Source organism: Cyclopterus lumpus, chromosome 9, assembly GCF_009769545.1.
Source record: "Cyclopterus lumpus isolate fCycLum1 chromosome 9, fCycLum1.pri, whole genome shotgun sequence".
Classification (NCBI taxonomy): Eukaryota; Metazoa; Chordata; class Actinopteri; order Perciformes; family Cyclopteridae; genus Cyclopterus; species Cyclopterus lumpus.
The window spans coordinates 10,743,974-10,771,954 of record NC_046974.1 but is presented as its reverse complement, the minus strand read 5'-3'; the positions used below and the strand labels follow the sequence as shown (position 1 = coordinate 10,771,954).

Sequence of the window (27,981 nt, the reverse complement as noted above, 5' to 3'; positions counted from 1 at the left end):
ATTCTCGTCTGTTTTACTTAAATAATGGTGCACCTTAGTTTGCCAGAATATCTGTACTTTTTCGTTACATGTATACATTCTCCTGTCTGCCAAATCTCCAAGTACTCTTTTAATAGGGCCGTTAATCAGTGTTTAAGGAATATACACAAAACTTTCGTTTCATGGATCCACCACTTCCTGGAGACAGAACGACATCCGGGTCACACAAAAGGTTGCCGCCGTCGCCATGTTGGTGAATGAAATTAGCTCCAAAACATTGAATAGCCGCTAGCAATATCGATATTTTAATTTCTCGCGGACTAACATTTGTTACAGCATGTGACTCATTGTAAACATGACTTAGGATTTATGAAACTACCGCAGAAGTCCCATTCCCTGTAAGTAACACCGTTGAGGTGATACCATTTATTTATTCATTGGAAGCTGGCCTGCTAGCAATAACAAGCTACCATCGTTAGCATTGGCTAGAAGGCGTCCCGTAGCAAGAGTCAGTGTATTTGCTGAAATGACATAGACAGCATTATTGTAGATGTTACAGTTTAGTATTTGTAGACTAATTTGACAATATGTATCACCCAGCACTTAGTCAAAACCTAATTGTTTGTAAAATTACCGGTGTTCATCTCTTATTGAAATGCTACCAACAATCTACCGTAAGCTAACGTTAAACCCCGTTGCGAAACTGGCACAGGGACGTTAACGTCGTAACACAATGGAACTAATGCTTTATGTAGGTAAATATAACGTCATTGCGGTGTAAAAACGAGTAACGTTAGTCTACAACAATCTCAATAATGTCTCAACGCTCTGACGTTCATTTAGCTGTGATGGACACACAGTAACACATCACCAAAATCAGTATATTATCACCTTTTGTTTGCTATGCAGATTGGCTTTGGCTGATTATTCACAACGTTAAACAAGATCTACCCCGTCACTTCTATCACATGATAACTGGCGATATAGATATGTTGTCCTGCATACACGTCAAAGTACACATTACGGTAGTTGTATATACCATTGTGTAGAGATGGTTGTAGCTATGTTATACTTTAAATGTGTAATTTTACATTGGCTGCTTGCAAGGTGTATGGTCTGGTGTTAAAGATAAACCTTTTTCTGTACTTTCTTATTAAAGCATAGCTGTACCCAATAATCACATTTTAATATGTGTGAAGATATGCCAGCTGTCAAGTGTACTGACCACATTCTGACCTTGTTCAACATTATATTAATCTAAATGCATGTGGAGCTCTATATATGCATGTTTAAGATTACCAGTTTAATACTAGAAGTGGATGATGTAGAAATAATTTCACAAGACGTATGCAATGTATATCAATGTATTGTTATATGTCATGATTTAGTTCCTTTTTTGTTGAATAATTTGAGTATATGAATAGTATATAAAATAACAATAAGTAAAGCGAACCATATTTTAATTACAATTCATTAAGAGACAAGCTTGGATTTATTATAGTTATGTAACTATGTTCCTAATTCATGCCATGCTTGGGTGACAAAGCCTGCTGACAACTGATTCTTTGGGTCACATTCAATAGTTACACTTACTGTTGTGCTGTGCCCTTTCCACAGATTATTGCGTTGAGACATAGTAACAGTGTCACGCAATGCAACATGGAAGTGGATCACAGAATATGCAACGGCAGCTTCAGAGGTCCAAGTCTGTCAGTGGGGCTGAAGCAGAGGAGCAACAGCAGCAGCCCACCATGGCAGTTACACAGCAAGCTACAGTTAACCATCCTCAATCTCCTGTGACCACATTTTCTTCTGCGGCCAGCCCTTCAGCCCCGCAGTCACCCAATTATCAGATAATCATGAGTCGTAGTCCAGTCACTGGCCAGAACATGAACATCACATTACAAAATGTGGGACAGATGGTGACTGGTAACCAGCAGATCACCCTAACCCCACTTCCCATCCAGAATCCAGCATCCCCTGGATTCCAGCATTCTACACCGCAGTGGAGGTTTGAGCATGCTCCATCCTCGTACATCCAGGTCACCTCACCTGTGCCCCAGCCCATGCAGCCCCAAAGTCCAACCCAGCACAGCCCAGTCCCTCTGCAAGGTGTGACAAGGCCAGGAGCACCTGCAACAGCATTGGGTGTGTGTGGACAGAGTCCAACACGATTTGTTGAAGCTGGTATGATAGTACGGCAAATCAGTTTGAGCAGTCCTTCGGGAAGTGGCCACTTCGTTTACCAGGAAGGGACAGGACTGGCCCAGATTGCCCCAGCTACACCTGGCCAGATACAGCTGGCCTCTCCAGGAGTACCAGGCTCTGTGAGGGAACGCCGACTCTCTCAGCCTCACTCACAAACTGGAGGCACCATCCACCACCACGGACCTCAAAGTCCTGCGGCTACCGGTACTGCTCTCCCCACTCTGGGCAGTCCTGGTCACATCACCACTTCCAACCTACCTCCACAGATTAGCAGCATCATTCAAGGGCAGCTGGCACGCCCTATGATATTTGAGAAGACACAGCAGGGTGTGGTTGCTGGAGGAGGAACCACAGCCACAGCATCATTCAGTATACCCTCCTCCATTACAACGTCTAGCCCATCCCTCATCAATCCACACCAAGGGATCTCCAACAATCCTCTTGTATCTAACAGCATGACTGTGGCCACTGTGAGGAAACAGGTTCCCAAGAGGTTAGAGGAAATTGCTCCTTCTACTCCAGAGATTGCCCAGCTGAGAAAACTGTGCATGGAGCACCACACCAAGAAGATGGAGAGCCTGAAAGAAGTGTTCAAAGAATACCTGATTGAGCTTTTCTTTCTGCAGCACCTCCAAGGGAACATGATGGACTATGTTGCTTTTAAGAAAAAGCCATGTGTTCCTCTGTATACTTACTTGAGACAAAATGACTTGGACCTTGAAGATGAAGAGGAAGAAGAAGAACAATCGGAGGTCATTAATGATGAGGTATTACATTGGCTAGTTCCTATTCTGAGATCAAGTAGGAATTATAGAATTAGATAACTATGTTTGTGTCTTCTAAGGAATATAGTTCATTATTTAAATCTGTCCCTTTTTCAGGTTAAGGTTGTTACTGGAAAGGATGGCCAAGCAGTGACACCAGTTGCCATAGCAACACAGCTTCCTGCCAATGTTTCTGCAGCTTTCTCTGTCCAACAACCGTTTCAGGTGATAGAGGCAACACTTGTTTGAGCACTTAGAAACAATAAATAGTTTTATTGTAAATATTTAGAATCTCTATTGCTAATTCCTTGAGAGGTTGTTTTTTCAGGGACACCAAGGGACTCCTGGTGGCACCATGACAAACCCTGGTGACATGGATGTCTTTAAGAGGCAACAGGCTATGCACGCAGGTAGGGCAAGGATCATAGACACCTGTCTCTCCTTTGTCGCCTTGTTTCCTCCCCGTTCGCTTTGTTTTCTGTTTGTTTTCTTTTCTCCCTCTAATTGCTTCTGCTTTTAGATATGTGGCACCCTCTACTAGCGCTCTGTGTTGAAGTCTTAACCCGAGGAAAGGAGAGGTGACCTGTCAGGTCTTCCGAAGGTCATTGCTCTGTGCCGAGTGCTTTTTTTGCGTTATGAGGGTATTGTGTGCTTTAAATCCCAGATCAGGCTAAGAGGTCCTGGATTGACGTTGGTCGCCATGGGCTGATTTTCCAGCATCCTGGTGTAGCTCTAGGATCACCTGGCGTTCCACTCCAGCAGCTTATGCCAACTGCGCAAGGTAGGAGTGCTACTACCAGGCCGTTCTTTGTTCTGTTCGATGCTGCTGGACGTATCCCCTTCCTCAAACTAAGAAGATTTTAAAAAGGGAATCACAACATTCCTCTTCGACAAACAAACTTCAAGCAGCATCAACAAACAGATCTTCATCCATCTGCTGGATTTCTTAGCAGTCCTCAGGAAGGTCAGGCTTAGCTGTACCAACACCATCTCTCTCTAACAGGATAAATGGGGAAGAAGACTATTGAACTCTGAAGAAGAGTAGCCACTCAATGGGAAGATGCCATGTCTTATGATTTTCCTTTTTTTTTTAAACTTGATCACCCGTCGTTATTCATCTCCTCTTTCCTGTTAGTCATCTTTATTTGGACAGACCTTCCCGTGCTGATGGATTTTCATCTTTTTTGGAGGTTGATCACAATGAGAATAACTTCACTTTCCAATGGGTTTTGCTTGTTTTCCCATTTTATGAAACCACCTGTCATGCTTCCTTTTGGTTTCCCATTGTCATTCCTTCACTAGTCCTTTACTCTCCGATTGTCCGTCCTTGCATCATCAACAGGGATTCAAAATCATCAATCTTAAATTCATACGTTACATCTTCAAGAGTGTCTTTTTTTATCTCATTTTCACATTTAGTTGTTTTCCTTCCATGTTATGTCATGGCATTTTGTTCTGACTTGGCTTCTTTCCCTCGGTCTAAGTAGGAAGGGAATCATGTCGAAGATTTGCATTCACGGCACAGGTTTTTGCGATTGTGTGGGTGTGTCAGGGCCAGGTGTTGATGGCGTCTGGGCAAGGTGGTGTGACATGCAGGGAGGTAAGGCAGGTGCTGCTTTAGTGTGCACAGCTCCGCTCAGACCTGCTGTCTGCAAGACCCCATGTGTGTCCTTTTGCTCACCTCTGTGCTTTGTTGCTATGTGAGGCAACCAGATGCCTTGGTTACCGGTAGAATGATATTGCTTCATGCATGCCAAACATGGTGTTTTTGTAAGTGTCCGCTCTATATTTGTATTTCCCCTTTCTTCTCCCTGTCTCTTTATTATAAAACGTTATTTTTTCATTTTCCTTTGTAACATTTCTATTCTTCCTCTCTAAAACCTCTCTTATTGCATGTATACGTTTTGATGTTTTTAACCATATTCTCTCAACACTTGAAATGCAATATTTTTGTTTTGCATTTATCAAATTAGTATTTTATTTGAGAGACGTGTAGTTTCTCACATTGATTTTAATTTCTTCTGTAATCATTTTGCTGTATGACTTTCATTAGTTTCCGCTCTGATCATCAGGAAGTAGTACACTACTGTTTATTCATACAGTACATTTAGTTCAAGGTTCTGAGGAGCTCTAATAGCTGAAGCTCAAACTGGCATTTAACTATTTAAAAGTACTTTATCTACTCATAGCTTTAGAAATTGGGTCTCTTAAATGTATTTTAAGTGAAAGCTACAATTTAATGGCATTTCAAACCGTTTTATTCAAGCATCAGGAAACAAATACATTTACAAACCGCTTCACTTCCCTAAGGTGACTTGATTGTCAACCTGATTTTTACTATCTTTTTGTTGCTTTCTATACCACCCCCTTGTTTGTCCTATAATTTGGTTATTATGTGTACAGGCGGGATGCCGCCTATACCTCAAGCGATCCAGATTGCAGGACAGAAGCAGAACCAGCAACAATACGACCCATCCAAGGGACCTCCAGTGCAGAATGCAGCAAGCCTGCACACCCCTCCTCCCCAGCTGCCTAGTCGGTTGCCCCAAAGTGCCCTTCCTATGTCAGGCCTGTCCATGACACTCGCTCAGCAGGCTCAGTTAGTGGAGAACACAGCTCAGCCTGGTGGTCAGCTCCAGTCACAAGTAAAGGTGCAAACAGGTGGTCCTGTCATGACCACAATAAACCCCCACACACAGCTCCAAGCCCAACTGCAGCAGCAGATGCAGCCTGGTCTTCATCTCCAGTTGCAGCCCCAACAGCAACAATCCCAGGCCATACTACAGTCAGGACAAGCGGTCAGTCTACCTGAAACCATGCAAATACAGTTTTCATGTGTTTTGAACTTGTGATACTGCAAATGTACCTAATGAGAATATTGTTTTCCACTCTTCATTATAGACGGTGGCACTTGCTCGCCCTGGTACTGAATCAAACCTGCCAGTTCAGAGGATTATGACCAACTCGATATCCATGACATCTATGTCTCCTGCTCCCCTCTCTGTTCCCAATTCTGTTCCAACCCCCCATACTGCAAGTCCGCTCCGCCCTCTTGGCTCTAACATCAACCCAAGCACCCAGTCCAAACTGACTGGAACCAACGGTATATCTACAGTCAAAATTGGTGGCTTTGGTCAAAGTGCGGCCCTGCAGTCCTCACAGGAGGGTTCTCAAGATAAACAAGTTGAGCAGGCCAAAATGGTGAGTTACTAAAGCACACTTAGTTTGTGAACAGATGTCTGAAAATGATATTGCCTTGATTACATGATGTTTCTTCAAAGGTCTTCAATACACTTATGTGTTGTTTGAATCTTTAATAATGTCTGCAGGTTTTTTATGAAAGCAAAGATGTATACTTTTTACTTTCTCATAGTTACTTTTAATGACATTTTATTAATATGAATAATTGTCATATGGTTATTGATAATGGCCATTGATATCTGTTGTTGGTGTTGTGTTTGGCTTTTGTGCATTGTGTTGCATTTGTTGCTCATTCGGGTTTTAAATTTGGGACACGGTCAAGGATACATATTCTGGATTTCTATTTTAGTAAAATGCTGTTTCTGTTTCCAAGGAGAGTCAAGTGCATCAGCGCATCTCTGAGCTAAGGAAGGAGGGCCAGTGGTCAGCCAGTAGGCTCCCAAAGCTTGTGGAAGCCTCACGTCCAAAGTCTCACTGGGACTATCTCCTGGAAGAGATGCAGTGGATGGCAGCTGACTTTGCTCAGGAGAGGAGATGGAAAGAGGCTGCTGCCAAGAAGGTATGGCAGAGATAGAATAATTCACTAGGAGAAATGTGAAATTACACATCAGCACAACAAAAGGAGTCAGGAGATACTGATGTTCTGTTGAAAGCCAAACTGTCTTGTGTCTTCAATACAGCTTGTTCGGACATGTGCCCGTTACCATCAAGAGCAAAAGAAAAGTGAAGAGAGGTCAAAGAAAGAAAGAGAAATTCATCTTCGTCACATTGCCAGCACAATTGCCCGTGAGGTGGAATTCTTCTGGTCAAACATTGAACAGGTATGTTTAGTTATTTAATGTCCTTAATTATACAACGCTGTCATCATTTACAAATAAAAACAGTATTTTTTCCAGTTGTAATTAAGTATTTTTTCTACCAGGTTGTGGAAATTAAACTCCAGTTTGAAATTTATGAGAAGAGGCTCAAAGCACTTAGCTTACAAAAAGCCTCAGCCAAAGGTACGTCACACTGAGCAGCTCCCACAAATATAACAAACATATTTGCTTCATATCATGAGCTTTTACTTTCCCATCCATTGATTCTGGTTCAAAGCTTAACTGTGCCAGTCTATCTCACTTGTAAGTACTTTTTTGATAACCAGATTTTTGTAATTAATTTTAATGACTTGTGTTTCAGTACCTGGTCAGTCAACAGGAGTGAAAGCTGAAAAAGAGGTAGGTTCTGCACTGACAAAACAAATGCACATTTTCCATCCTATTTATATTTTTTAAATGTTTTCTTTGTTTTTTCCAGGAGGTTGTGATTTCAGCTAAAAAAAGAAAATCAAGTTCTTCCTTGGTTGATGAACACGGTATGATAATAATAATGTGTACTGTGGCCTCTACTCTGTGTAATTATTTGCAGCTGCTCATTATATGTCTTTTCTCTTTGTCACAGATGAAGAGAGCACCATCGAGGAACAGGAGGCCATGGAGGGGGAAGCAGACCACAAAGCAGAGTTGGTTGACCTGGCCAAAGATGGTACATATTTACTTCACTTCCCTGTTTATGCATATGTGTAGAGGCAGGATTATGGCTTATTCCCAAACCCCATTTGTGCACAACATACTATATATTCAGGTTATCAGCAAACTAGGCTTAGGTGGTATTAATTATTTTAATAACATGACATTAGATTGGGGTACCCAGCACATACTGACACTGTACGGCTGAAAGTTTTGCCTGGAGTTACCTTCTCTTAACTGCATATAGATTGTTTCTGTTACTTTTTGTATGTTATTAGTGTTTGGTCTAAATTATTTTATGTTTCAAATCGGTCTTCATTTGAATGATCTAATATCAATTAATAAAATTGAGACAAAGAGCTTTTATTAAATGCATTTTTCAATCAAGGCGCAAAGCTTTAAAATGACTAGGGAATTTTGGTTGAATCAAAACATACCGTGAGGTCTGTGTGACATTGTACATTAAATTATACAAGACAACTTAACCGCTCATTTATTCTCTACAGATTGCTAACATATTGCTTAGTTAGTTTATATTATTGTTTGTAAGTAATTCATTTGTCTACATTATGTTGCACACATTTGTTAACAACTCTGCTACTGTTGCCCAAAATCGTGTCTTAAACACACATTTGGTATTTATACTGTAAAAGTATTTCTCGGTAATATATCATTTTTGTTTCTCAACAAATTAAAAATCAATTACAATTATTACACACTGTTTCACTCATTTCAAGTGCCAGAATATCTGTGAATGTGTCTAGTGCTTGCTCAAATGCTTTTGTATTTGGCTTTTAGCGGAGATGCCTCTTGATACTTTGAAGAAGCAGTATGCTGGTGCCTACCTTGACAGCTTTGAGTGGCCTCAGCCTAGTGATGAGGATGACATGGAAGAGACTGAAGGTGCCTTTGTAATTCAAAATTAAATTGTCATGTTCATCCTCACAACTGTTTTATTGGTTTAGCAGTTGTGAATTATGTGATGTGTGAAATAGTTGATATTCTTTATTTTTCAGAAGTGGCGTGTCCTACAGGCAGCCTAGCTGAGGCAGTGTTGATTGATTCCCTGCTTAGTGTGGACCAGTACCGTGGGGCAGATAAAGCCACTTCCTCTGACTCTGATAAGAAGCCTGCTAAAGACATAGCTGAAGTGGCTGCTGCCACAGAGCTCATCCTGCCCAAGGGCAGCTTCAGGACCACTTCCTCTGTAAGACACACGCACACACACAGATAAAAGAACATTATTTATTTTATAATTTAAAAAAAATAATTTATAATCTTTTATTTTACTAGACCCGCTCCCCAGCTCCTTTTCTACTGCACGGGTCGCTGCGAGAGTATCAACAAATTGGTGTGGACTGGCTGGTAAACCTTCACAAGAAACACCTCAATGGCATTCTTGCTGATGAGACCGGCCTCGGCAAGACTGTACAGACAGTGGCTTACATGGCGCAATTAGCTGGCCAAGAGGGTATGCCTCTCTGCAATTCTATACACAATTTTTTAAATAGTGAATATTTTCACTATCCTTATTTATTAAACGTGAATTTAAATAAGATGTTGTCTGTTTTTGTCCATAGGCATCTGGGGACCCCACCTTATTGTAGTAAGGACGTGCAAGTTGCTGAATTGGGAGGTGGAGTTCAAGCGTTGGTGTCCTGGCCTGAAGATCCTCTTGTACCTTGGCAACAGAAGGGAGCGCAGATCTAAGAGAATGGTAGTTCTGCTGTATTTAAACAACACAAATTGGAAACATTATTCAATATAGCAGGCATTTCCTTTCAATAAACAGCTGTAAATGTGATAACAAATCATCTCTGATATCTACAGTGGTGGGGGGAAGCCAACAGCTTCCATGTATGTGTAACATCCTTCAAGCTGCTGATGAAAGACCAGAGCCATTTTGTGAGAAGAAGGTGGAGGCACCTTGTCCTAGATGAGGTGCAGCTCATCAAAAACATGACTGAGAAACACTGGGAAACAATCTTTGCTCTTAGAAGGTGAGCAGGGTGATTCAAGTTTCTCAAGAACCAGGATTGTTTTTATTCAGTTTTGTTAAGTAATTTGTCATCTGTATTGTGGATCACGGTTAACAGGTTTTTGGGATTTTCTTGATGATCACAGCACTAAGAGCTTTTGCGCATATGTGCAAGTAGTTTTGTGCAAATTATTAGACTGATGTGATCTTTTCCTTGTATTATTGTCTTTCTTTGTTAAATCACTTTGATATTCTGCCAGTTGCTTTTTAATTCAAACTTTTCTGTGTATTTTGCAGTGAGCAGAGGATTCTCCTCATCAACACTCCTCTACAGAATACTCTGAAGGAGTTGTGGACCATGATCCACTTCCTTTTGCCAGGAATCACCAGGTCGTACTCTGACTTTCCTGTTAAGGCAGGTACCGACCAGAATCAGGACTACTGCCACAAACTGGTCATTCGCCTGCACAGGGTAGGTATAGCGCCGGCAAATTCATCTGCCTGTCAAACTGTACCACATTAAGATAAAAAAATGTGACTGATTTTGCCTCACCTCAAATCCTTGCACATTACATATTGACTCTTCTTTTTCCTAACTGTAGATGATCCAGCCTTTCATCCTGAGGCGCTCCAAAAGGGACGTGGAGAAACAACTGCCCAAGAAGTACGAGCATATTCTAAAGTGCCGTCTCTCGACCAGACAGAAAGGCCTTTACGAAGACATCCTCACTCAACCAGGGTGAGATCTTTGCTCCACATGGATAGTTATATTGTTATATCAAAGTAAGGCTTTCCTGGCACTGAGAAAACTCTCGCCATGGATGAATTGGGCATGATACAGGTGCTGGAGTTAAATGGGTCATAATTACCTCCTAATTTGTTTTGGATTGCTGGGAAAACATCTCCTTCCAACACCTGTATTAATTCAAGTTTCATGCCTAAAACCAAATTGCAAGAATGCGTTTGAAATCATTATGATAGCGTTATGATTAACTTTTGCATAATCCACATTTTTACGGAATAGAGCATCTCAATTTTATACTATGAAGTCAAATATTTTTGCTTCATGTGCCACAGAGTAGCTTGCATAGGAATGGACGGGGCTCCAATGCTCTTTGAACATCCATGGCTTGAACGCATCTAACATTAAACATGTAAACGGCTTAATTACAACATGTTTATAGTCATAGAACTTTCATCGCATTATGTTAAATCAATTTTTCTTTCTAGAATAACATTTTCCTTACAGCAATTTGTTTTCTTCAAATGGTGTAGCTCTTGCAACTAGTACCAATAATTATTCAAGATTAGCTTTAGCTCGTTAGTTTTGGACTGGGAAGGACCTTTATTTTCTGTTTTATTTTAAAAAAAGATTGAAGATACATTTTAATGTGTCAATATTGTGTCTTGTAGTATTGGTTGCAGCTTTTTCTTGGTTTGAACGGTTCATAATCATGTCTTCTGTCTGTGTGTTCTCCTAGAGCTCAGGAGGCGCTGAAGACAGGTCATTTTGTCAGTGTGCTTCAGGTCTTGATGCAGTTACAGCGAGTGTGTAACCACCCTGAGCTGGTGGCACCCAGGGAGACCAGTAGCTCCTACTTCTGCTCCTCTCTGCAATACAACGTCCCATCACTGGTGCTGGGAGCTCTTCAGAATGACAAAAGCAAGGTATACACATGTTCTTTTCATTGCTAATATGCACCAAGATGTTTGCTAGCCCTGTTTAACTGAAACTCAACAATGTTTCATAATAAATCTGCACTGATCCACTGTTGTCTTATATCTCATTCTCCTTCTAGATTGCAAACATGTCCATATTTGATCTGATCAATAACGAGAACAGACTGACTCGGTATCAGACTGAAGAGGCGGTACCCAAACTAAAGATCACTCAGCAGCTCATAGAGGAGATCCACTCTGGTCCAGAACCACCACCACGACCCAAGCCATGTCCAATAAAACCCTTGAGGTCAGCAATAAATGCTTCAAGTTACTTGACAGATCATGGACATTTTGAGTTTGCTCTGAAATGTAAAATTCATATTGTAATACTGATAATCTGGCATAAAATCATAATACACATTTTTCTTCGTAGATTGTTCCAGCCAGTGCAGTATGGAACAAAGCCAGAAGGTCGCCTGGCTGCCATCACAAGTATAGCCGGCCAGCGTCCTCCAACAAGCTCTCCCGTTACTAGCACCTCTGCTTCCACCACCAACCAGTCAGCCCAGGCCAGGGGCAAGTCCACTGTCACTACTGCAACTACTACAGCCACCTCTCACGGTAAGAACATTTCAGGAGTAATACTCAGCAGAGGACAGAACATTTTCAGTAGGTAAAGGATTCCACTTTATGGAGAGGTTTAATTACAACATTGGGACACCCTTCAGTAGTCACAGAGGTTTCATTTGTTTAGATTTAGATTTGTATGCAGCAGTGGTGGGCTGTCCTCATTGTTTTGACATAATGGCAGCACAGTCAGGATATAACGAAAGAAGCAACCGTCCGTAAACTTTTCAGATTAAGAGCTGCAGGCAAAATGCTTTTACTACATTTTAGGTGCACTAAATTCATCTACACTGATGGAACTGATGTACTATAGATACGCTATTACTGTCACACCAACTGTGTTCATTGTCAGGTAATAGATTGTTAGCAGTGATAATAGATAATAATAGTAATCAATGACATCTCTAATTCTGCTTGCTGTTTTGGCCCACTACTGCTGAGGGATTTCTATGGATTAAATTGTTTGATCGTATCAATGATTTGACTAAATATTGGGTTACCCTTAACATGTAGTCCCATACCCCATTGCCTTGTATTTCACAGCAGTTGGAACAGCCACTCAGAGAGCCCAGACTACCCCTCCTGTCAGCAGCAGCAGCAACACTGTCTCTGGGAGCAGTGGCATTGGGCAGCATGTGTTGGGGGCTCCCTCTGTGGCCTTGGGCCAGACCTTAGCTGGCACAGTTGTGGGAACTATAGCTCCCATCAGCCAGCCTGCATTAGCACAGGTCCCCAGGCCAGCTCTAGCCTCCAGCCATGCCATCCAACCCAGCTTACTGTCCCAGAGGCTGGTTCTTACATCTCAGGCCCAGGCACGGTTGCCTAGTAAGTGGCCTCCCCTCCCTCCTCAGTGTTTCCCCTCCACCTCTGGCACAACAATATGAGCTGCTCTACACTGAGGCCTTTACTTGAGACACTGCTGATATGTGTTCTGTTTTCACTCCTGCAGATAAATGGCTTTGTACATAGACTCAAACATGCAATGGTAGCAGCACTGGTGGTGCAGTAATTCTGATCATGGCAGAGATGCCACATATCAATAGTTACACAACCGATAGTGATTAAAAAAAAAGATATCCCCATCAGATTAGATCTATAGACATATCAGCAGCATCTCTACAGCCTCAGCATTCTCCAATTTCTTTCTTGATACCTGCATGTACACTATAAACAACCCACGTATGTTAAACCACACATCACTATACTATTTAACTTAATTATGATGTTGCCCCCCCCCCCCCTCCCCCTCCTTTTTTAAAATATTTTTTTCTCCCAGTTTACTAATATTCTTTTGTCTCTTGCATCAGCCCAGCTGCAGGAAAAAAATCCCAAAGCTTTGGTTGTTTAATTTTTCTTTGCTAATGTTATGATTTCACCCTGATGTTGAGCATCACTGCAAAGCATGTGGAAAAAGTCCCACAAATTGTCATCCCTTTCCACCTCAAATGTGAACAGAGAATCCTATCAGTAACATCACACAGTATTTCAATATATGAATAGGGAAAACATTTTTTAAATATTATCTTGCATATCTTTTACATATCATTTTTGCTCACTAGGTACATGATGTGATCATTTGCAAGCATATTTTAGTGTTATGTAAACTTGACTTAATGATTCATGCACACTAATTTCTTGTGCCCACTAACTAGCAATGTGTTCCTTGTAAATACTCCACGCAGTTAATAACTTGTGTGCAGGAAATAATTTAATTAACAGAAACAATCTATGAAGGGATACCACAAATAATTAGTTTACAACCAAAACCCAAAGAATATCTAAAGTATAAGTCCACAGCCTGGAAACGGTTACCTGGTGTATTGTCTCTGTATTTAGACAGCACAAAGTGTTGACATCACTAATACTAATTTGTGCACACAAATTGTCAAATACATTTTCTCTAATAGCTGCTGGGCTCTGTAAATTGTATTAATTTAATTAATTTATCATTAATGTGTGTGCATGGATTTTTCTTTATGCCACAATTTATATCCTTAGTAAACATTTTCAAATTTACTAATATCATTGATTACTTGATTGGCATGGTACTGAGAAGTACAGTGCTGGTCAGAGGTTTCCAAACACCCCTCATAGTAGACTCAGGGTGTGAAGTCAAGTTGTTTCCTCACCTGTCCTGTTTTCTACTGGACAATAAAACATTTTGTCTGCCACTTTTCAAATTGAATCTCTGGAGAATGCTTTAGAATTGTATACACAGAGTCAGTGGTACCAGACAGTAGAAAAAGGAAATATATCATTGTGTAACCGTAATCCTCTTAGTAATTGATTAAACATACATGTATTTCTCATAAGGAAAACAATGGAGGCAGGTGACCTTCAATTTGAAATTGATCAATCATGCCATTTCCAAACTACTTTTACTTATTTCCAACAAATAAAGGGATAATGTTTATGAATTAAAAAATTCTCATTTACACCTCGCATATAATTGCTGATCTAAGCAGGCTATCCAAATGAGTGCTTTGCTTCTCCAGAAATGCCTAAAAAGGGTTAAAAGCAGTGTTTACAAATTTAAAATTAAAGTTAAAATAATGACTGACTGACTGAATAGGGGTGTTATTGTTATTATGGATATTATTGTTTGTCAAAAATCCTTAAATATACTTCCTTGAAAGTGCAACAATTCCAGTGCTTTATGTATGTGTATGTTCCAGGTTCTCTGTTTCACCTGAGGACTGTCCTTACAGCCATATTCTTTTCCCTTTTTAGGGTTTATAAAAGTGTGAGCCGCTATAGTTCGGTTGTGGAGGGCGGCTGTGCTCGTTCCTCTGATTAATCCACCCTGGTTTAGCATGTCTTGTCTCTTTTTCACCCTTAAACTAACTGATGCAGAGTATTTTGTTGTCAGACATTTCAGCCTAGACTTTTTAATACTGTCTTTGATAAAGTGTTTGTTCTTCCTTTTCCATTGAAGGTGGAGATGTGGTGAAGATTGCCCAGCTGGCCAACATAGCAGGCAGTCAGAATCGTATCTCCCAGCCAGAGACTCCTGTCACTCTGCAGTTTCAGGGTAACAAGTTCACTTTGTCCCCCAGCCAGCTGCGCCAACTCACCACCGGACAGCCCTTGCAGCTCCAAGGTACACTCGGTAATGTACATCCCATTGTCACACTTTTATCTCAAAATAATGCTCTCCTTTGTGTCCACTTATTTGTCTGCAAGTCCTCAAGGCACTGGAAGCACTTAAGATGGGTACCATATAATTTAAATTTCACGAGTTTGATTCTGTTGGGGGATCTTTTGTTTCTTGTCATGATGAGAGAGTCTGTTTTTTATCAGCTGCCAATAAGAGTTATATGCAAACGTATAATAATAATAATAATAATAATAATAAGCTTGTCTTGAATATGGTTAAAGATAAACATATTGTCTTCCTTTTCTAGACATCTTTTGTCTGCTACAGCATGCATATCCACACTGTAAATCACCTGTCCAGCATTCTCCATTGAGGAAAAGATATGGGGAACATTTTGTATTTAATTTATTTTCATCATGGCACCTTCTATCTTTGCATTAATTCAACAGAATACCATTAGGTATCAATCTAAGTTCCATCATAGGCAGAGCTGGCGGTCAGCCAGACAGCAGCCTCTCTCCCATCTCGGCTCTCCTCCCTGGGACAGTTTGGTGACTTTTGGTTTGGCCGATTGGTCCACCGTGGGCGGTGATCGTCTCAAAGTCGGCTGCACTTAATTCAATCCCCACACTTCCTTTTCAGATGTTGATTAATGTATTCTGTCATTATTGATAAACAAAAATGTAGCAAAATGAATCGGAGCTACCGGTCGCAGCATGTACATATACATGTACATGCGCCGCTGTTGCCATATTTCCTTGATGTACTATTGTTTCTGCCTTGTTATGCAAACCTCAATGCTGATTGCATGACTGTTATTTTTCACATTCATTTAATGGCCAGCTGGATCTTAACTTTTTAGAAGGCACGTCTTATATTTGCTGCTTCATTTGTGTCATGGATTTAGGCAACATCCTGCAAATTGTGTCGGCTCCAGGGCAGCAGATCATCAGACCACAGGGATCCATGGTAATGCAAACAATGCCACAAGCTGTCCCTGCCTCCAATACCTCAGCTACACCTGGCACACCTCATCCTACCCTGTCAACAGCCCAACAAGGTGACTCATTCACAGTTAAGATATTGCATTGTTATCTTCGATTAATCAAGTCTCAATCACTTATATAGTCACATCATCTGTACCAATATATTATTTTAATGCTGAGAGTTAATAGATTTTTGCTTCCTTCCACAACTACACATCTGTTCCTGTACAATAGGTTTTACACTGGCATTCGCAAAAGTTCTGCTTTTGTATATTGATATAATGTATTCTTATTGTTAACATTGTGTATTTCCTTTTAAGCATTGGGTGTAACAACAAATGCCACATCAGCCCCCACCAAGCTCACGACTGCAACTCATGCTGGTTCTCAGGTCAGTTCATCACTTTCAAGCAAATGTTTATGATCCCTGATTTAACTTGTTTTATAATCTAAAGACAAAGCATTTTGCAGACATTTTTGGATAAACATTACTAATTGTGGTTGTGTGTACCGTCTCTCATTGTCATTTTCAGGAGTCTTCAGAAGAAAAGACTCGGCAGCTGAAGGAGCGTTTGTGCCGCCTGTTTGCAGCAAACGAGCGACGTTGTAGCCGCAGAGTGTTGTATGGGTCAGACCTGCTGCAGGCTTGCACTTTGAGCACAGAACCTGCTCACTCTGCCATGACTGCTGGAGGATGGAGGTGGGTGGGCAGAGAAAGCTGCCTCAGGGCCCAGAGAAACTGCGTGGCTACCACCTCTACACTGCAGTCCACTCTGCTCTCTGTGGAGGACCGTCTACAGGCTGCCAACAGCCTTATTGAGAGGTACTTCAGCCTAGTGTTGAAGTCACTTTTCATCTGTACGGCACATAATAATTGAAACATCATAAAGTACCTTGTAAATCCATGCGTGGTGGTTATGTGTAGCTTACTACCCCTGTTGTTAGAATTGAATTTGTTGATTTAAAAACTAAGATGTTTTATAGCAATATAAAAAAAATAATCACAAATTAACACTAAAAAAAATTAACAATTTACTAAGAGGGTTTTATCAAAATGCAATTCCATATGTATTATTTATTAATCCAATAATGACTATCCTATTGACTGTTGTCATCTTATAGGTTAGTATGCGTGGTGCCTCCAGCTGAAGCCACACCTGCTCACCTGTATGCAGCCAATCCCCCGGTGCCCTACAGCCTTGAGCAGAAATCCCTTCACCGTCGTCTACAGGAGGCCTGTACTCCCCACAGTGCTGAAATCCACCACTTGGCATCCAGGCCACTCCTTCGTTTTTCTGACCTGCAGCTAATGCAGATGGACTCAGGTAAACATAGCACATTTTTTGATAATTTCTTACATGCAGCAAGCTCAGACTGCAAAAATAATGACTTAATAAGATGTATGGATAACCGCAATATAACTAATAACAAATGTTTTTGTGAAAACACCACTGTAATCCTTGTGTTTACACAGGGTGATCTTATCTCAAGTGTTGCTTAGTATACAGAGAAGAATAGGCTCTTCATACATAACCATTTACTTGTACACATTAAACACAATATTTTAATATAATTAAAAAGAAACGGTGCTGTTGTCATCTGTCTGCCCTATAGAACAGTTTAAAGGAAGAATACAATGTAAAAGACAATGACAAAGTGTAGTAAATGTGCCTTTTTTTCCATGCTCCCATCTAGTATTTTCAATCAATGTAGATATTGTTTAAACTGCTGCTATTACAGACAAAAATGCACATGCTAATTTGCACACATAATGCTCTTTATAGTTCCAGTAACTATATAACAAAAATATTCTCTCTGGTGTTTCAACTACAAAGAATTACACTTATTAATATTTTTCTTTTCCAAAGGTAAACTGGAAGCTCTTGCCATTCTGCTGCAGAAGCTTAGGTCAGACAACCGGCGTGTCCTCATCTTTACTCAGATGGTGAAGATGCTCGACATCCTGGAGGCCTTCCTAGATTACAGACAGCTTACTTATGTGCGGGTCGATGAAAGCTTCTCTCCTGACGAACGACAGGTAAAATCCCCACCACTAACATTGGTTCTGACAAGCGATCCATATAACAACCTTCTTAGTGTTTATTATGTCAGCGTTAACCTACATAAATCATGTGCCACTGGGAAGGAAATGTATAATTAGAGCAATAACTATTGTCATAGAGAGCGATGGGGCCAGGTATAACAGTTGACCAGTATTGGGCAAGCTTCATGTGATCATGTGGTCATGCTTCATGTGCCATGAAGGGCAAGAGTATATGTAGGTTCTATGTCTTTCCTCCTCATGATACAATAAAGGTCTTATTACTGTTTACCAGTCTGTTCACTTGGTTGGTGTTTTGTCCCTGCAGGAGAATATGAAGAAGTTTAACAGGAACAGGAAAGTGTTCTGCAGCATCCTGACCAACCGCTGCTGCTCTGCAGTTGGGACTTTGTTTGATGCAGACACCATCATCTTCTACGACACAGACCTCAATCCCAGCATGGATGCCCGCACCCAAGAGTGGTGTGACAAAATAGGACGTTCCAAGGATATACACATATACAGGTAATATTATCAACTTTGTGAAATCTGTTCAAGGTATTTGTTAATTGTAATGCAACAACACACTAGTAAAACTGTAAATGTAACTTACCCACATTCATATTGACGGTCTTCAATGTTACTTTTTGTTTCCAGGCTGGAGAGTGGGAACTCCATTGAAGAGAAGCTGTTGAAGAACGGCACCAAGGACCTGATCAGGGAGGTGGCTGCCCAGGGTACTGACTACACCTTGGCTTTCCTCACACAAGTAAGATGAATTCACTGTGGTCTTCTTGTCCTGGAGTTTCAGAAACTCTACACACTTGTTTTATTTTTAATTACATAAAGCTACATTAATTCAAACTATGAATGGCTTTTGTGCGTGAATCAGTAAAGCTGTCATGTTCTTCACCTGTGGAACCGAGAGCCATGACTACTTTAATTCAACTGGGGACATATAAATGCTGACCTGATATTTTGTGTTCTCAGCGCACAATACAGGATCTGTTTGAAGTGGAGGCTGGCTCAGGAGAAAAGGTGGAGGAGTTTGTAGTTCTTCACCAAGAGCCATCGGCCTCTGAGGCCATCTCTCCCAGAGTGGCTAGACCCTACATCCAGGCTCTCCACAGCATAAACCTGGATGCCCTGCCTGAGGAGGAAGAGCAGCAGCAGGATGAGGAATTAGCAGGCAAGGACTCGACAGAGGACAACCAAGAGTCAGAGAACCAAGCTAAGGAAGAGCCTGCTCAGAAAGATGAGCTGAACGCAGTCATGGAACAGGTAGCTTTACTTTTTTATATATAATGTTTGTAGTCTAGTGTAAATCAAGAAATACAAATACATGTATCATGATACATATTTTTTATTTCAGGACTTTAAATGTTCATTTGCTTACCTTCTCTTAAACAGCTCACACCAATTGAAAGGTATGCCCTGCATTACTTGGAGTACCTCCACATCAGTGACGATGAAACTGCTATCAAGGTAACTTTAACTAAATCATTTATTTATTATTATTATATAGATTTGAGGTATATATTTACAGATGTAATGTGGTATAGATGTAGAAATCAGTCCATTAATCAATTAATCATCTCTGATTTCTGCTCTACTGTTGGTATTTCAGTGTACTATTCTTCCTGTGACTGATACATGTTTATATTCCTCAGGAGCGGTTGAAGTGCTCTAAGAGAGGATGGGAGCTGCAGCAGCTGCAGAAGCTGAAGGAGGAGGAGGAGCGACAGATTACGGAGGGAGATGAAGATCTTTTCACCTACACCAGAGAGGATGCCTACAACATGGTGGGTGGCCATTGCAATCTCTGCTAATCAAACATGAAGTGGTGTGTGGATTGTGCTGCACTGTTGTTGACATTAACCTTTTCTCTACGTTTCAACAGGAGTATGTATTTGATGCAGAGGATGGCCATTCGGAAATCATGCCGGTAAGACACCAAATGTGATGTAATTTAAACAAATTCTGATGCCTAATATTTTAAATGGTGTCTAAAAAGTCTTACATTTGTTACCACATGTGCCCATTTTTATTCAAATCCTTGTATTATGTTGATTTGGATCTTCACTTTTCTCACTCATATTGTATTCATTTGTATTGAGGCACATCATGAAGTCCTGCACTGTTCTGACTTGTGATATTCTGACACAGCTTTGGACTCCACCGACGCCACCACAGGATGACAATGACATTTACATTGACTCTGTGATGATGCTGATGTATGACACAACACCCATGCCAGAGTCCAAGCTGCCTCCTATCTACATCCGCAAGGAGCACAAAAGACTCAAGATGGATCCCTCAGGTAAACTGAGATTTGTCAACAAGGCTTTCATCATCTCTGTTGTACAACAACATGTCAGTCCTGCACGCTCTTTGGTTTTGCTCTTAACAGTATTTCTTTAGCAAATCCTGAATGTATTTTAAGGAAAATAGTTTTGTGTTGCTTTTTAGGAATAGACATATATCAGTGTTTCCCCTAGGTTTACAGCTTCGGGGGGGGGGCGACCAACCAAACCCAACCCAACCACAAACACTTAAAGGAAACATGGTGTTCATTTCTATAATAACAACCACAAAGTGTGCACGGTTTGTCACTGCAGTGTTATTATATTATATTATATTATATATTGATATTTTGGGGCCTCTCAATATGGGAAGTCAGAAACGTCTGGCCCATTTATTGAGATATCGGCAGATATATCGGTTTGCTTTCCACGCAACATTTTCGATGCTCTCTGCCGGCTGGTGGGAGTGTGCTCACCTGTGTGTGCGCGCACATGTCTGTGCGCATCGGGGCGGAACTCCACGGCGCGATACCGAGAGCCGAGGAGAAGTGTTAACGCGACCATGTAGACAAATGACATGCCGTTGTGTAGATACGATCAATAACATGTCCGTTTAGTTTGTTTTATAAAAGAACAAAGACCTGTTCTTTAGGAAAGGGAACCTTAAATTACTTCTGTTGTAATCTGGCGCTATAGAGAAAATTACAGGGGGGCGGAGGGAGATTTCAGGGGGGAGGGCCGCCACCCTGATACAATGGTAGGGGAAACACTGTATGTATGTATGTATGTATGTATGTGTGTATGTATGTGTGTAGATATATATATATATATATATATATATATATATATATAAGGCGCTATATATATATATATATATATATATATATATATATATATATATAGCCTTTTTAGTCCTTACTCGAGTGTCTATCCAGCAGCAGCCAGAAAGAAGAAGAAGGGCCATGGGGAGACAGTCATTCCTCCACGCTCCCTTTTCGAAAAGGCCAGCATGCTGAAAGTTCGCCGAGAGGGAAAGGACCAGAAAAAGAACTTTTCCCTCAAGCAACAGGCGCCCTTTGCCAAGCCCCTACCCTCGCTGGTTAAACCGGTCATGGAGGCTAGCCAGGACAACCCAGAGTGGCTCATCAGTGAGGACTGGGCTCTGCTTCAGGTACGGCTCCACTGATTGTTTACATGAGGAGCTTTTTCACAACTGTGATGGAAATAAATATATCTTCAATTGCACTTTACTTAATACAACAAGTTATACTATTAGTACATTCAATGTTCAAATATCATTGTTGTGTGTCTCACAGGCTGTAAAGCAGCTGCTCGAGTTGCCTTTGAACCTGACAATCGTCTCTCCTGCTCACACCCCTAATTGGGATCTGGTGAGCGATGTGGTGAACTCCTGCAGCCGCATCTACCGCTCGCCCAAACAGTGTCGCAATCGCTACGAGAATGTCATCATTCCCAGAGAAGAGGGCAAGGTAATGGAGAGTGAGCAGTAAATGCTGTGTCACCCTACGTTTCTGTTGGTTTAAACCACGTTGTTTAATTTTTCTTCAGTTGGTGTATGAGGCAAACCCCAAGAAGAAAACCAAGAGCATATACAAGGTACCCTATCCTGGCCTTGTATTTGACAAATGTTTCTTTGTTCTTGAATTCATGGCATAACTTTTCTTTTTCATGTCTTTGTGTCATGTGTTTGTGTACATGCCCAGTCTAAGAACAGCCGTCCTCTAAGGACCTGTCAGATCTACACACAGGATGACAATGCCACTCACATCCAGCTCTACAACAGCCGCTTTGAACTCATGAAGATTATTGCAAGCAAGAGGAGCCCACCAATCAAACCACTGTAAGTACTGATGGTTTTCTGTCGACACTGAATGCTTAAGTTTCATTAAGGAGTGACTCTAAAGCAGAAGATTTACAACACTGAACAAAAGACGTTCATGACATGCAATGAATTATATATTTTCAATCTGATGAAAATAGTGAAATCAAGTTCAGATGAGATATTTCATTTTCAATTGTATTAATTAAATTGACACTACTTACAGGCTCGGCATGAATCCATTCCAGAAGAATCCCAAACATGCCTCGGTTTTAGCAGAAAGGTGTGTTTTAATATCACAATTTTTCTACTTTTGACATCCAAACCTTGAATCTCAATTGAACAAAGTATAACATTGTTTTTCTTTTCTTCAGTGGGATAAGCTATGACAAGCCCCTACCTCCCATTCAGGTGGCATCTCAACGTGCTGAAAGGATTGCCAAGGAGAAAAAGGTGACTGTCGACAATTAGGAGCGCCTGCATTGTGTTTCGTCACTGTCAGATCTAAGTAGTGCTTGTTTTCATTTTTACTGATGTGTTTGATTTTGTGCATTGTGTATGTTTTCAGGCCCTAGCAGAGCAGCAGAAGGCTCAGCAGTTGGTCCAGCAGCAGCAGGCTGGAGCTCCCCAGGCCCAGGCTGCCCCTGGCCTGGCGCAGGCTCCTGCTGCTGGCCTGGCTCAGGCCCAGGTCCCTCAGGCTGCCACAGTGGCCGGGGCCGCTGTGGTGCCTAATGCAGCCGTTCTGGTGAGTATACAAAGTCTAAAACAAAAACAAAAAAACTCAATATCTAACCAATATTATAGAGAAAGCCTAAACTTAACCTAGTGAAAGCTAATACACTTACACTTTGTGTTTTTCAGGCTGGAGCCATAAAAAATGCCACTGTGGGCACAACCCTCCAGGCTGGTAGGCTGACACACATATGGTTCGGTCACATTACAGAGCTGTTGATGTTCGAATAGTTAACTAATTTCTCTTTTGTTTCTTCCAGCGACTGTAGGGGGGAATGTGATTGTGAACACAGTAGCTGGAGTTCCTCCAAGTACCTTCCAGGCCAACAAACGCCAGGCATCTCCAGGCATACCAGGCACCCTGTCTGTGAGTCATGTTCATTTATCACTGCTGCTTTGGCTTAACTCAATAAAAAACACAAATAGCCGTTGTATTGTCATGAAGCAGAATGCACACCCACTACATCCTGTAGAGAGAATGATCATTACAAGTGTGAAAGGCATTACTCATTGTGTTGCTTTTGTGTTGTTGGTCAAGCCTGCTGGTGCAGCTGGAGCCCAGGTGGTCCATGCACAACAGAGGGCCGTTACGGCTGCAGCTGCCCCTGCCGAGGTGGTTACCATAGCTACGGGTCAGGGCGTTCGAGCCGTTACCCAAGTGACGGCGTCTGCAGTAGTTTCTACCACTCTGAGCCCGGTGCAGTCGCAGACTCGCCCACTGGTCACTCAGGTCCCAGCAGGTACTTAACTGAACACCGGCTTTTCTCTAACAAGACATCCCTCGAGTACCCATTACTGCTTGACAGATCTGACGTATCTGCTGTCCTCCATCCAGCCACAGGTATGCAGTTGCCACAAGGAAAGACTCTCACCCCAGCCCACCTGCAGATGCTTCGACAGCAACAGCTGCAGCAGCACCAACAGCAGCAACAGCAGGCTGCTTCCCCACAGATCAAAACTGTAGGCAAACCGCAGGTACACAACCAGCATATTAACACAAAAGCTTTACAAAATGCAATTGTACGGGTCACTTTAAGAAATGTGAATCTCTGTTGGATAAATCAAACATACTAGCAGCTGTGACTGAACTTTCATAGAATCAGCACAGTGATGGCAGTACTTCAGATTTACCCAAAAAACAATACAATGAAACATTGTATGGGTTATTACAATTACCTTACCTTACCTTTTAACTGGTAGTATGTGTGTTTTCAGGAGTTGTTGAAGATGCACAAGCATAAGTTGCAGCTGCAGCAGCAGCAGCAGGTAGCTGCAGCAGTGGCAGCAGCCCAGGGCCAACAGGCTGCAGGGGCCCAGGCCACCCAGGTGCAGCCTGCACAGGCTGCCCAAGCCAATCCCCAGCTAGCAGCTGTGGCAGCACCCAGACCTGGAGCCGTGCTGACCGGCACAACGGTTGCCAACCTGCAGGTGGCCAGACTGGTAAGATTGTTAAAAAGATTATTTGATTTTACATAAATTCATAATTTGTAACACTCGGAATAAGTTGTGGAAGTAATTGAGGAGTGTTTGTCTCACAATCTACAAACACAAACACTAATTTAATTGTGGAGAATTACCATTATTGGGTTATTTATGAATATTGTTAGGAGTGACTTGAAAAAGATGTCAGAACTGAAAAATATATAAACCTTATTTAATAATACTGAAAGAATGCAATCAAAACTATTTGTCAACAATATGTCTGGGAAAGTGATTTCAGTCATTTAAGTCCTTTTCGTTCCTCTGTTCATGTCAGTGGTTGAAGTTGTGGTTTCTTTTCACAGACTCGAGTGCCAACTCAGGGTCAGATTCAGGCCCAGGCAGGACAGACAGCCCAGGTGACCCTCACCAAGCCTCCTGTGGTCTCTGTGCCTGCTGTTGTCTCATCAGCTGGGGTCACCACTCTGCCAGTCACAGTAGCAGGCATTAGTGTGGCTATTGGTCAGCCCCAGAAAGCAGGTGTGTTATTGAATCTCTTTTGACAGTATGACTTTGACTCTGTTGTTGCTCCCCACATCCATGTGGGCTTTCATTTTTGTATTATGTTTTGCTGTTATTATAATAATATGCCTGTTCTTGCTCAATCAATGAAACACCACTGATTATAATCCAAATCAAAACATATGAAGTGATTGAGAACATTGTGTTGGACATCCTTTTTGTGACATCCATGCTGTTGTTATCATTATCACAAATGTCTAAATCCTAACGTTCCAATGCGTTATTCTCTCTCCTCTCTGTCAGGTGGGCCTGTACTGACGCAGTCATTCCCACAGATGCAGGTCCAGCAGCTGCTTCAGATGAAGAAGCAGCAGCAGGCGGCGGCAGCCGCAGCTCAGCAGAAAGCAGTGCAGACGCAGCAAGGACAGGCCACTGTGCAGCAGAAGGTAAAGACACCACACCAATAGACTGGACTTTCACATTGGTAACAAATTAGCATTTGTAATGAGTCTTTTTTTCCGAAGCAACAAATACAGTTTATAAACAGAGTTCTATACATGTGCATACATATTTAGCTGGGTGTGCTTACTACTGTAGTAAACATGTTGTTAAGTATATTAGTTAGTAAATAATAATCTATTGCAAAGATAAAGAACAAAAGTTCTGTTATTTCCCTTAGATCGGTACCCAGCAGGTTACAGTGCAGGCAGCCCAGCCAGCCCAGCAACAGCAGAAGGTGACCTATGCTACCACCACACAACTCCAACCAGGAATCAAGACCCAGTTCTTTACTACTTCCATCTCCCAGGCTCAGAAACCCACTGGAGCCCAACAAATTCAGGTACATTATCAGTGGAAGTCACTACCGCAAAATAAATATTTGCTGATTAACAGTGGGTTTGTTTGTTGGTTGATATGAGATTTTCTTGTTGACTTCTCTTATCAGGTGGCTAAGCTCCCACAAATAGTGCAGCAGCAAACCACCGTGGCCAATATTCCACAAATTGTGTCTTCTCCTCAGCAGGTAAATGTTTTTCTTTTGGCTTAGCATTGGTCCCAAAGGTAACCTCTGTATGGCTGATCATTATACAGCATGGTCAAAACTGCATCGTAGACTTTTTACCTCTTCATAAGCTTCACATCTTCAACTAGGGCCTCATGGAATTGGCATCAGAATATTTATTTCAATAACCTTTTGTACTATATGCTGCCTTTTTGTCAAATTGTACATGCTTTTATGTTTTTATAGTTTGATCTAAAAGCTTAAACTATGACAGATACACTGTTTGTATATTGTTTATTTTGTACATACGTTTGTACGTTTTTTTATTCAATATGAGCTTTGTCAGCTCTTTGTAAAATGGATCACAGCAAACCTCGGAAACAGGATAGATGCATGTTTTGTTTGTGTGGTTTCTCTTCAGATCCAGGCTCAGACTGTGACTCTGACCCAGGCAGCCACGTCTGCTCCTTCTCAGATGCAGATGATTTCTGCTGGGACGACGACGGCCCAGGTAGTCCAGCAGAAGATCATCCAGCAGCAGGTGGTGACTGCAGCCACCTCCCCCCAGATCCAGACGCCTCCCCCCCACAGCCCCGCCCAACAGCCTGCTGCACCCTCTTCTGCAGAGTCCCCAGTGCAGCAGGCCGCTCAGACCCAACAGCCCACGAAGGGTCAGGCTCGCCAGGGTGGCATCAGGGCCAAAACTCCTGCCAAGCCCAGCGGGGGAAGCAACTAGGAGAAGCACACTAATGAAAGTGAAAAGACCAGGTGTTCTCCTGCAGCACAGATGTGACAGTACTGAAGTTGTGCTGAGGCGTTCTTATGGATCCCGCAGCAGCTAATGCCAGAGACAGATTTTGCATCGCATTGTTAATCGCATTAAACCGTTACCCCAAACATCTCTAACCCCAACCTCTAACTGATTAAACCTGCGTTCAACATAATTATTACAGTGCTCATACCTAAAATAGTCTGGCATTTCAACCACAGCACTGCTTTCCATAATTCCTGTGGGATCCATAATGTTGCTGTACTGAGTCAACATTGTTACTTCTATTCTTTGTCTGTCATGAAATGTGGACATTTCTTGACATTACCACAACTTTCCCCTTGACTACTGCCCAAAACATCAAACGACAGACACAACAGTCATGCCTTCAAATGATCATTATATTATAACTTGAGATATCTGAGGCTTATGGGTAATTCTGCATTGGGAAATGAGCTTTCCTCTAGAATAAGTGTATTCATAAATAGTCCCTTTTATGTCTAATTCCTTTGTTGTCTATAGATACTGAATGGAGAGTAATGCACGTTCCTTTAGTCATTTGTTTTTTATTGCAGCCAATACACTGTAAACATGTACTTTAGTATTTTGTGTTTTCTCATAAATTGTCTTTTTTTTATTGATGTCAAGGAAAAAAACAACTGTAAATATCAATGAAAAACATTTGTACTTGTAAAGTAGTCGTGTTTTCATTGGGTTTTTTCAGCCTAATTGTAATAAAGTGTTTTGTTTTTATACACAGATTCATCTTTTTTCCTTTTTGTTTTTTTCATTAAATCCGTTGTAACTACTTGGAAATCTTGTGAATTCTTATAACACATTCTCTGGTTTGTTATAGCGTCTGCCACTGTTGTAAAGTAAACGTTGTGATTTGGCATGCAGTTGATCTTCCCTTAAGCATCTTGCCTTTACACAGTGAGGTAGGCAGTAGGGACCAAAAGGCCCTCAGCAGTGTCTGCTTGGCCTGGCTGGATGCTGACTTGCAGATACGTCAGCTGAGTAAGTCGGACAAAGGGCGAAGGAGCTGACCCAGCATATTCTGACCATTCAAATTTTAGTCTGCTCATTGCAAAAGCTTTGTAAATTAAAAAAAAAAACACCTCTTAAAAACAAACCTACCAAAGAAGTTGTACATGCTTGCATTAAGAAAATGATGCAGATGTGTAAAGTTCCACAAGGGGGCACTTTTGTATCAGTATCACCTTGCAGGCTTGAAGGCCCACTACACTGGGTTTTCCAGCTCATTGAAATGTCCCATCTGCTCCTTGGTGCTTACCCTGCATCTACTTTCTCCACTGGCACTTGGTGGCCGGTCCACATTCAC

At 41.6% G+C, this 27,981-nt stretch overlaps 1 protein-coding gene across 4 annotated transcripts; it reads left to right on the top strand.

Moving 5' to 3' along the window:
* Positions 1-192: 192 nt before the first annotated feature.
* ep400 (E1A binding protein p400) lies at positions 193-27,400 on the top strand. Of its 4 annotated transcripts, none has more exons than XM_034540798.1 (53): positions 193-377; positions 1,597-2,954; positions 3,069-3,176; positions 3,280-3,361; positions 5,355-5,749; positions 5,853-6,152; positions 6,526-6,711; positions 6,833-6,973; positions 7,075-7,153; positions 7,332-7,369; positions 7,449-7,506; positions 7,593-7,676; positions 8,459-8,563; positions 8,677-8,867; positions 8,954-9,131; positions 9,241-9,377; positions 9,491-9,660; positions 9,936-10,110; positions 10,241-10,377; positions 11,120-11,306; positions 11,438-11,607; positions 11,734-11,921; positions 12,471-12,752; positions 14,863-15,027; positions 15,932-16,084; positions 16,331-16,401; positions 16,544-16,833; positions 17,133-17,335; positions 17,879-18,048; positions 18,380-18,576; positions 18,709-18,820; positions 19,042-19,332; positions 19,462-19,536; positions 19,722-19,853; positions 19,952-19,996; positions 20,218-20,371; positions 21,290-21,525; positions 21,671-21,844; positions 21,924-21,971; positions 22,079-22,215; positions 22,421-22,477; positions 22,569-22,647; positions 22,763-22,939; positions 23,056-23,101; positions 23,187-23,293; positions 23,465-23,666; positions 23,762-23,901; positions 24,142-24,366; positions 24,711-24,885; positions 25,171-25,313; positions 25,547-25,708; positions 25,814-25,891; positions 26,292-27,400. In XM_034540798.1, the coding sequence occupies exons 2-53, from the start codon at positions 1,632-1,634 to the stop codon at positions 26,604-26,606; spliced, it is 9,273 nt and encodes a 3,090-aa protein (XP_034396689.1). In that variant the 5' UTR covers positions 193-377; positions 1,597-1,631; the 3' UTR covers positions 26,607-27,400. The 4 variants fall into 4 exon arrangements, with proteins under 4 accessions (XP_034396689.1, XP_034396688.1, XP_034396687.1 ...); XM_034540797.1 differs by having other exon boundaries at positions 14,863-15,036; positions 21,293-21,525; XM_034540796.1 differs by having other exon boundaries at positions 14,863-15,036.
* The last annotated feature ends 581 nt before the right edge of the window (positions 27,401-27,981 follow it).